The sequence below is a fragment of the Carex rostrata genome, chromosome 5, assembly GCF_964058835.1.
Source record: "Carex rostrata chromosome 5, lpCarRost1.2, whole genome shotgun sequence".
NCBI classification, from domain to species: domain Eukaryota; kingdom Viridiplantae; phylum Streptophyta; class Magnoliopsida; order Poales; family Cyperaceae; genus Carex; species Carex rostrata.
Window position 1 is genome coordinate 2,759,960 of NC_135922.1, and position 10,623 is coordinate 2,770,582.

Sequence of the window (10,623 nt, forward strand, 5' to 3'; positions counted from 1 at the left end):
TTAAGTATCACACATTCTAATTTTAAGAATTGAGGGTATTTCTACTAAACCAATATAGACTGCCCCAATCAGACCTAGGTCATGAGCAGTAAAACACCCCCCCCCCCCCCCCCCCCCCACACACACACACACACACACACACAAAAGAGAAAAAACGCAAAGAAAAATAGTTAAAAGTAACACTCTTTTTGTATATTTCATGGTCTTAGAGGTTTATTTGATTGTTCCTACTTTTAGCGACTTTATTTTTCTTTTCTTTCACTGCATTGTAGTCTTATGTGCCAGGTAATTTTCTTGTAATTGAATACATAAATTGAATTTTGTGCTACCTTAAGAATGATGGAAGAAACCAATAGCTTATAGACTAGCTCGTGTTGCTCGCCACCCTTCCATGTGTTGCTTGTGAGTAGAGATCATTGATATCCTATGTCCTAACTATGCCAAATTAGACCTCTTAACTGTCTGTTGCAAAAAGAATTGCAATGGGATATTAATCAAATGGCCACTCTGTGTGTGTGTGTGTTTTTCTTTTCTTTTTTTTTTTTGGGGGGGGGGGGGGGGGTGGGGGGTACTGTTAAGATAGAGATCCTTTACCTGATAGAAGTAGTTGTTTCCCTGGGTACCAAATTCCATTCTGGGGCAATTACGAATATCAACCATCTCCATCATGGAGTGTGACACATCACCCGTAGGGAACTGCACATGCAGCCCTTTAATTGCAGTAAGATTTGCACACTCACTGATGATTAATCGCTGGAGTTTGGATTGTGGCAAAAGGTGGATTTCAGAAAAACAGCAGTCAACTATCTTTAATTCTTTCAGTTGATATGGAATAGTTAAAACCTCGTGAAATTGGGGACAAGATTTAATTACAAATTTCTCAAGTAACGGGAGATCTCCTTGCAGAAATTGAAGTGATATGAGCTCTGGACAGCAAGATCTGTGAACTGAAGTAATTTTGCTATGGTTTGGGAACTGGATTTCATCCAAACCACATTCAGTTATTCCCAGTTGGTGTATTTTATTTGGAACTACTGATATGGTCCGTAATGCTGGACAACCCTCCAAAAAGAGTTCCTTGAGAAATGGTATGGCCCCATCTATCCAATGAACGGAGAACAGCACTGGACAACCATAAATATCAACACTCCGAATCTTAGATTGTGAGGAAAAAAATATTTCATGAGTACCGCAAGATTTTATTTGCAGTACTTCAACTTCTTTTGGAATTTTTAGGAGTTTCAACTGCGGGCAATCAACAAATTTTACTAGCGGAAGAGAAATTGAGTCCCCATCCCTCCAATGAACTCTAATTAGCTCTGGACAGTTATGGATTTCTAGCAGCTCACATCTTGAAGGTAAACTTATTTCACGAATACCGCAGTGGATTATCTTCAACGTATCTAGTCCTACATCTGGGATGGCTGAAAAAATCCTTAATTTGGGGCAATTAGATAGCGACACTTTCCCCGTACAAGGTGGGATAAACTCTCTATAGTCAGAGATTGAAATATTTTGAATCTCAGATTGAAAAGAACTATTTCTTTTATCCATCTGCTTCATTTCTTCTAGAATGGCTGAGAATATCAATAATTTGGGGCATCCAGAAAGTGAAATACTCTCAAGAAAACGCAAGTCCACAATTTTGTAATAAATTGAGACAAGCTCTCTACAACTAAAGATTGAAATCTTTTGAAGTTTAGATACTGATGAAAAGTTGATTTCTTGAAATCCACAATCAGCTATATACAGCCGCTTCATTTCTTGGGGGACATCTGAGAGCATCGACAAATTGGGGCATCCAGAAAGTGAAATACTCTTAAGAAAAGGTAAGTACCCAATTTTGTAATAAATTGAGACAAGCTTTCTACAATCAAAGATTGCAATCTTTTGAAGTTTAGATAGTGATGAGAAGTTGATTTCTTGAAAGCCACAATCTTCTATATACAGCTGCTTAAGTTCTTGGGGGATGGCCAAGAGCATCATCAAATTGGGGCATCCAGAAAGTGAAATACTCTCAAGAAAAGGTAAGTCCCGGCCACTTTTGTAATAAATAGTGATCAACTCTCTACAATTAGAGATTGAAAGACTTTTAAGTTTAGAGTGTGAAGAGAACTTGATTTCTTGACAACCACATCCATTTACCTCTAACACCTCAACCTTTTCTGGAATAGTTATTTTCCATAATTCAGGGCATTTCTTTATGATGAGTTTCTTAAGGCCGGGTTCATGTGATGAAAAACTAACTCCAGCAGGCTGCTTGGGTGAATAATTTGCAAATAGAATCTCTGAGCCACCACTCCAGTATATTTTGAAATATTTCAGATGTAGCAGTTGACCCAAGAATGGCGGCAAGAAAAGAAACTCCCTTCGGAATTGCAGAGTTAAAGTTGTCAGCTTGGACATTGGTGATGGATCAAGCAACCAAGGAGGAACTCCACTTCCACCATAATTTAATATTACAAGCTCTGTTAGGTTACCATGAGGTTGGAGGCTCTCAAGTACCCTTTCCTCTATCTTTTCATCATTCTCATTCTTTGCATTGGTACTTGAACTGACAACTATATAGAAAAGTTGATCTTGGTATTGATTTTGCAAAAAGCTTTTCGCAGCACCATTATCTTCCTCAAAATTTAGAATTAACTCACGTAGATTTGGTTTTGATACAAGATTGGCCTTCGTAGAGTACTCGATATTACCAACATTATTTAGCCCTGCGATGGACATCAGCCCACTAAGCCTATTCATATCCCTTAATTCTCCCAGCCCCTGGGTCATGTCACTTCCCATGACTTTAAAGTGCCCACTTAAAGTTATAAGATTTGTCAATTTTCCAATTCCAGATGAAAGGTTGCAGATAAAATACTCGGATAGTTTTAGAACATGCAGGTTTGTTAACTGCACTATGCTCCTAGGCAACTTTTTAAGTTTCCTACAGAGTTCTAAGGATAATGTATCCAGATGTTGAAGTAGGGATATGGATTCAGGTAACTGCTTGATTTTTCCGCTACACAACCGAAGAAACCGAAGGTTAATAAGGTATATGATGTTTTCAGGTAACTCTAGAATATTATGGCAATTAATATCCAAAGTTTGAAGGTGGTAAAGAAGACATAAAGATTCAGGAAGGCTTTCTATCTTATCATCTTTAATAAAAAGGTAACGCAAGTGCTTCAACGTGCTGAGTGTGTCTGGCAGTATACAATTCCTCAACTCAAGAGCTCGCACATAAGTAATTTTAGAGAAAATGAAAGAATCATCTTTGTAGTTTCTTGGGCATTCCCTTACATATGTTCGAATAACCTTATTGTTGCAGGATGCTAAAAAATCTGACAATTCATGTTTCTTGGTTAAGTATAGGTGGTTTATTTTGTATGAACTATTAGATAGATTGTCATTCTCTAAAACAGGCTGGTTTATTTTTTGAGAAATGGATCTTGCTAGATCATGTATTAAATCATGAACGTAGCATTTATTGTAATACCCAAAATCAATGAGTGATCTGCCTTGCAATTCATTCAAGTACTCGCTTCCTATTTCTTCTAATGTTTTCTTAGTTCTTGATGAATTTCTATTAATGTAACCTTGTGCCATCCAGAGCCTAACGACATGGTCTTTATCAATCCGTTTACCTTTTGGAAACATGGCTAAATAAACAAAGCATGGTTTGAGATGTAGCGGCAATTTTTGGTAACTTAACTGCAATGGGGTAAATATTTTGCCACTCTCATCTATTTCGGATATATCACTTTCCAAAACTTCTCTCCATTTCTCTTCATCCATATCATACCGGAGAATGCCTCCTAGCACCTTGGTAACCAGAGGGGAGCCTCTGCACTTCTGGACAATATCATAACCAATCTCAAGCAATTTTCCATTTTCACTTGCCTCTCCATTGTTAAAAGCAAAATGCTTGAACAGAGACCAACATATTTCATTAGGTAAGTAATCCAACTGAATAGGAGATGTTGTCTGCATGATTTCAGCAACAGAGGTATTCCGGGTTGTTGTCAATATTTTTACAGTTTTACCACCTTTAAAAGGAACCTGAAAGTGTTCCCACAGTTCTGTATTTTCATTCCACACATCGTCTAGCACGAGAAACAAACTAGCATGGTTTATCATTTCCTTGAGAATATCTTGCAGTGTGTTTAGCTCAGAAATCTCACAAGTAGTTCTGTTGATTGATTCAATTATTGCTCTAGTCAGGCGTACTAGGTCAAAATCCTCAGAGACTGACACCCAAGCTCTAATGTCAAACAACTGCAAGAACTTGGAGTCATTGTAAACAAGTTGAACAAGCGTGGTCTTGCCCAACCCACCCATCCCAATAATTGGAAGAACCATAAATTTTGGATTATTTAAAGGGTTGAGGAGGCTAAAGATATTCTCCTTCTCCTTCTCTCTACCAAAAATAGCTCTCTCATCCACATGAGAGCTAGTTGGTGGCTGGATTTGTGCACCGATAACCAGCCGGGTCCCATCCTCCTCCCTCAAATGAAGATCCCTACGAGCATTTGAAATCTCTTGAAACCTTTGTGTTATACCCTTGATCTTCTCTGCCATGCCATCTGGAATCACAACCTTAGTAATACTAAATGAATAAGAAGCAATGGAGGATGATGTGTACATCTCGGCAAATTTTCTCTTAGTCCCTGTAGAATTGTATATTAAACTTTCTCTTATTCCCCATGTTTAACTTCATTATATATGAGGAGGGATCCACTTACACTCTTTTTTGGTGACACTAGATTACACCCTGCATTGTCAAAGTCCAACAGTCGATCCAAACAGTTTAACATAACGGATATATTAAAATGTGCTTGCAGATCAAATTTTACATTTTAGTATATCCATTATGTTGAACGGTTTGGATCGACTGTTTGGACTCTGAAAACTTAGAAAATGTAATTTATAATTCGGTGTCACCAAAAAAGGGTGTAAGTGGATCCCTCATATATATATATATATATATATATATTTGTGTGTGTGTATGTGTGTGTATATATATATATATATATATTTGTGTGTATGTGTGTGTATATATATATATATATATATATATTTGGAGTAGAACTAAGGTGCTCTTAAGCTCACCAAAACTTTGGTGAGCTTAACTCTAAAACTCATAAAATCGATTTCAAATGACGAATCTGAACCGTTAAAACTCGCCTATCTTACGTGTGATGTATCTACATGTGAAATTTTTAAACATTTGAATTAATTTAGTATAAAATCAAGTGGTCAAAATTAGAAGGTTAATAAATTAATTTTAGTGCATTCATTTTTTGAACGTTTTTTGACCACTTGACTTTATACTAAATTAATTCGAATGTTTAAAAATTTCACATGTAGATGCATCACACGTAAGGTAGGCGGGTTTCAACGGTTAGGATTCGTCATTAAAAATCGATTTTATGAGTTTTAGAGTTAAGCTCACCAAAACTTTGGTGAGCTTAAGAGCACCCTAGTTCTACTCATATATTTGTATATATTTATATATCTATATGACGAGGATTCCAAATTCATACTAAAATATGATTGGTGAAGAAATTTTATAATTTTCGGAAATTGTTTACTACTTTTTAAGATAGGTAAAAATCACTGTTTTTGGACTGTTCATAAACCGTGATTTTCTACCTATCTAAAAATATAGTAAATTCTGTTCAAAAATTATAAATTTGATCTCCAAACATATTTTGGTATCGATATCATGTTGGGAGGTTTTGATTGACAGTTTGGACTTCAAAAACGAAGATATAAAATGTGAACAATGATGAGGTATGGAAAAATATCTCGTAAAAATTCCATGAGAATTATATGTTAACACAAGGGTTACCTCAAAGATTTTTTTACGCTCTCTATTTTTTTTCTTCGTGTTGGTTTGGATGGAGTGTATATGGTTAAATTCCATATATATAACCTTTTTTCGGCAATGGGGATTCAAAAAGTGTGACAATTTGAGCTGTATCTTATCCAGTTACCACTTAGGCATTATGCCAGTAAAGATAAATGGAAAACAACTCAACTCACGTGAGTCAGCTTACACACATGAGAGCCAGTAAAACAAAATAAGTGCGCTAAATTTTGCCAGGTTTCCGTACAATAATGAAATAGTCACCGGACATTTCATTAAAGTAACAAAATATTCAATTAGAAATGGGGCACACAGCGTACCATTCTAGGATCAGAAAATTTTCATTTTGAGATTTAATAATTAGGTTATCAGGTTTTAGTTCAGCTAGTTTCTACTTGGAGTCAAGTTTGAATTGAATTTCATGTAAAGTCAGAATTGGAATTGGAAAGTAATATACCACCGTCCCTATGGTAGGCCTCAATGGATGCATCTCCGCTGTCGATGATGGTTCTGAGCACCTCATAGTAGAAGTCATCAAGCACATCCTCTGCTTGGTAGGCCACACCTCTCAGCTCCGCCAGCCAAAGGTGAACAGATCTGTCATGAATCTCTCTCTCTTCAGCGTCCCGATGAACGGCCTGAATCCTTGCAAGCATCCGACTAAGCTTCTCCAAATCCTCTCTAACACTGTTGTGTTGATCGGAAACAGGGGATGGTGGATTGTGCTCGTGCAAAGTGGAAGTGGTGCCTCGAATGGCGTCCAGGAGCTTGGTGGAGAGTGATTGGATGGAAGAAAACAGTCCGGACGCCATGAAGTTCAATTGAGCTGAATTGAAACTCTCTCTCTCTCTCTCTCTCTCTGTCTCTCTGGTTGCTAGACTAGACTTGGGCAAATTGATTTAGAACTTATTTTCTCCAGCGGAGTCAATGGAGTTGGTAAGCAACCAGTGGGTTTATTTACTGTGGGCACACTCCCATATGGCAACTTGATAGAATACGACAATTGTGCATCGCAATATGGCATTAAACAATGCTACAAAAACAATCAAACTTGGATTTGATGGTCCCGGTCCATCCGACCTAACTTGGATTTGATGATTCCTATCGAGTCTGTTCGATTTACTTTATGATCCATGCTTTCTTCTTAAATATTCGTACATATTTGTTTCAATATTTGTGCATATCAACTACGCACGGATTGTAAAGCGAATTGGACAGATGTTGAATCTATCATAATCCCAAAATTAGGTCAGACTACTCAATCCACTTCCACCGGTTGCATATATATATATTCCGTCACATATAATGTAATATTACATTTATATAAAATGCTTTCTCACAAAATGATATCTACAAATATTAGGAAGATTAACTATATACACCAACAACTAATTTCCATAACCAAATATCTAATTTTAAAAAAAGCTGATATACTCTCATTGCTAATAATATTATTTTGACTGGTCAATATTTTAAACAATTTATCTCCCTTTTTGATATTTATAACATTAAAAAAAAATCTTTAAAGTAGCGTGCAGATGAAATAAGAATAAATATATTATAATTGTTAATAATATTATAATTGTTAAAAATATTTAAATAAGAATAAATATATCAATATTATTATGACCATTTCATGCTTTTAACGGGAAGCATTAAATGGTAAATTGTTCTCTAGTGGTCTCAGGCAAGACCATTATTTCCCTATCTTTGTTTTGGTTGGTTGATTGTGTTGGCCCATTAATAATATAATTGCAGATTGACCCTTAGGCCCAAAATTGATCAATTTTGGATCTGGGCTTCGTTTTTACCACTGGGAGAGAACCACAAGTTCATAAAAAATAATTGTAAACAAAATTGAGGATTACATTGTTGGAGCAGTCAATTGTTTTTTGGGCTGCTAAGACATTTTTTTGCGCAAGGCAGGTATCACTCATTGGAATAAAAATACAAATTTACCGGTACATGTCCATGGAATTAATATCACCTAAAGTAGCTCAAATTTTGAGTTTAGATCTGGACCATCAGATCTGTTTTGGCATGAAGTGCATTCAACCTTGAACTGGATTGACCCGAATTTTAATCAGAGGATCTGAATTGGAACTCAAAATTTGAGTTACCTCTTCTGATTTGCTGTTCTGCTTAGACTAATATGGCAGAGTAAACCGGTAAATTGAGAATTGAACAAGAGAATTGAATGAATGTTGCAAGAGTTTGGTGAAGAGCGCTAATTCTATAACGCGAGAACGAGAGTTAAAATTCACAAAATTGATTTACTTTATTTATAACTGGTTCCTAGTTCCTAGAATAATTTCCATCTAATTTCCTAAATATTATCGCTCAATTTAATCTCACAACGACACCTCACGAGCCACATCGTCCATCGCCTATTCATTATAGTGGGACCCTCCTCGCAGTGTAACTGTCGAATGATTAGCTTGACAAAGTGGACAATTTCTGATTCGGTCCCATGACCAAACTAAAAACAGAACAATTAGCCAATGGTACTACACCACAATGCCAATAACATTAATACAGCCAAGTTAGTACTAATTCAAAGCAAATTATACGTCATGGGTAATTACAAATAAGCCCACCAAATGACAGAATTCCAACATAAAGCCCTGCTTCCATCACAGAGCCAGAATTTTATCAAGAAACAGAGCCAACAAGCAACTTATAAGATTCATTAAAAAAAAAAATCATTGAAACAAATGGGTTAAGATTCTATAATTATATACTTTACCATCAATTAAACACGGGGTTGCAGAAAATGCTATCTTGATTGAAACACATAATTCTATTATTATTTTCACTTTCAGCCAGCCATTTTGCCACAACAATTTAAAACTAGAGAGAAATTTTGCAAACTAACCAATATATCTAATTGAGGTCATAACATCTAGCATGGTTTGAGAGAGGTGTTTAACAAAGAAAGCACCCCTTCTATTCTCCACATCCAACCCGCAAAAAAAAAAAAAAAAAAAAAAAAAATCATTTATTCATTCTTTTTTTTATACTTCTTTTCAATGGCTATGTTATGTATCTTTGGCTCTCTCCTGTCTACTAACTTTACTTTCATGTCTTCTTCACCTAGTACATACGAACACAACCATGTAAAAATCATTAATTGCATGCTGAGTGCTGACACCCATTTTTTAAATACTGACGATAACGTTGTTTAATTTCTCGATTGAGTCATTGCTGAGCTCTATTGAGAATTTGATCGTGGTTTCAACATCAAATATTAGATGTACAATTTTAGTGAATAAATCTGGTACAAATGCTGGATTGAGTGAGGTCTTAATCAGTAAATACGAGCTCCATTTAATGAAATTGCAATCTCAGATCATTACATATAACATTGTACTTGTTTAGGCAAGTCCGCCATGTACCTGTTTAGGCAATACAATGATTAATTACTACAGAAAAAGGTGGGCGTAAACTATCTGAGATCATTTGCAAAGTTCTTGACCCTGGATCAAAGCAAGAATGTCATGTACTCTAGATGAAAAATGTTACCAATATATAACCCCTGGCAGCACTTATTCAACACAATTGTCAAATTATTTGATATGAATAATGATAGTAGCAATAATTTCCACATGCAAATAACCAAAAAAAAATTAAAATCAATAATTTTTTAAAATTTTATACTAACTAGTCATAATTTTTGTACATACCATTTATGAAATATTCCAATCCAAATTAAAGCCTAACTAGTGCCAGTTGTCTAGTCTTCATAAAAAGTTGATATGTCTAGTATGTATAAAGACTTGATATATTAGGTATAAATTAAGACTTAAACACAAGTATAAAGACTTGCACATGCCAACTAGCGGCAACTCTAAGTCGTTAGTTGAGAAATATGACCGGAGATAGAGTCTGAGATGCAATTATCACCTCCCTTTAAATTAAGGGGTTTGTTACAAATATAAAGATAAAAAATATATGTACAAGATTTGATTACCGATTTTATGTTAGCTATATATATATATAGAAATATGACTGTTGCTAACGTGTGAAGTGATCTATACTAATAGTTGCACACATCGAGAGGTCTTGCCACAATCAATCTTTGTATTTATTATCCCACAACTATCATTAATGTTAAATTAGGAGAGTGGTAGTAGATAAAAAATTATTTTCTGGACTACGACATAAGACCAACTACAATTGGACATGGTAAACATTATAACTGAAGTTAAATCACATTGCATCTATTTGTTATATAAATATATATTGGTCAATCATGCCAAATACGACAAAATGAAAAAATAGACAGAAATAAAATAGTTTGAAATCGATAATGACTGCGAGACCGTGATCAAATGATTAGTTTGACAGACTGGACAATTTCTGACACAGCCCAACAAAGCGAAATAAAAACTGAACAATTAACAAATGGTATGCTGCATCACCAGTGCCAATAATATTAATATAGCCAAGTTAATACTTATTCAAAGCAAATTATACTTCATGGAAAATTGCAAATAAGCCCGCCAAATGACAGAATTCCAACATAGGCCCTGCTTTCATCACAGATCCGGAATTTTATCAAGAAACAGAGCCAACAAAACAAAATATAAGATTCATGATACAATTTTTTTTTTCATTGAAACAAACGGTTTAAGAATCTATAATTATGTATACTTTAACATCAATTAAACACATGCTGTTGCAGAGAATGTTATCTCGAATGAAACACATCATTCTATTCTTATTTTCACTCTTAGTCACTTGATCAGTTTACTAGGCATTTAACA

General features: G+C 35.2%; 2 protein-coding genes across 2 annotated transcripts in view; both read right to left on the reverse strand.

The window, feature by feature from the left end:
• LOC144554208 (uncharacterized) overlaps positions 1 to 1,738 on the reverse strand; it is a 106,857-nt gene extending 105,119 nt beyond the window's left edge. The window contains exon 1 of the mRNA XM_078302524.1: positions 595 to 1,738. Coding sequence (XP_078158650.1) covers positions 595 to 1,563 — 969 coding nt within the window. The 5' untranslated portion in view covers positions 1,564 to 1,738. The remainder of the gene's footprint in view (positions 1 to 594) is intronic.
• On the reverse strand, positions 1,569 to 6,669 carry LOC144554495 (putative disease resistance RPP13-like protein 1). The gene is made up of 3 exons (XM_078302810.1): positions 6,315 to 6,669; positions 1,708 to 4,655; positions 1,569 to 1,577 (listed from the first exon to the last, which is right to left on the reverse strand). Exons 1-3 carry the CDS (start codon positions 6,667 to 6,669, stop codon positions 1,569 to 1,571), a joined length of 3,312 nt encoding a protein of 1,103 aa, XP_078158936.1.
• Between the last annotated feature and the right edge of the window lie 3,954 nt (positions 6,670 to 10,623).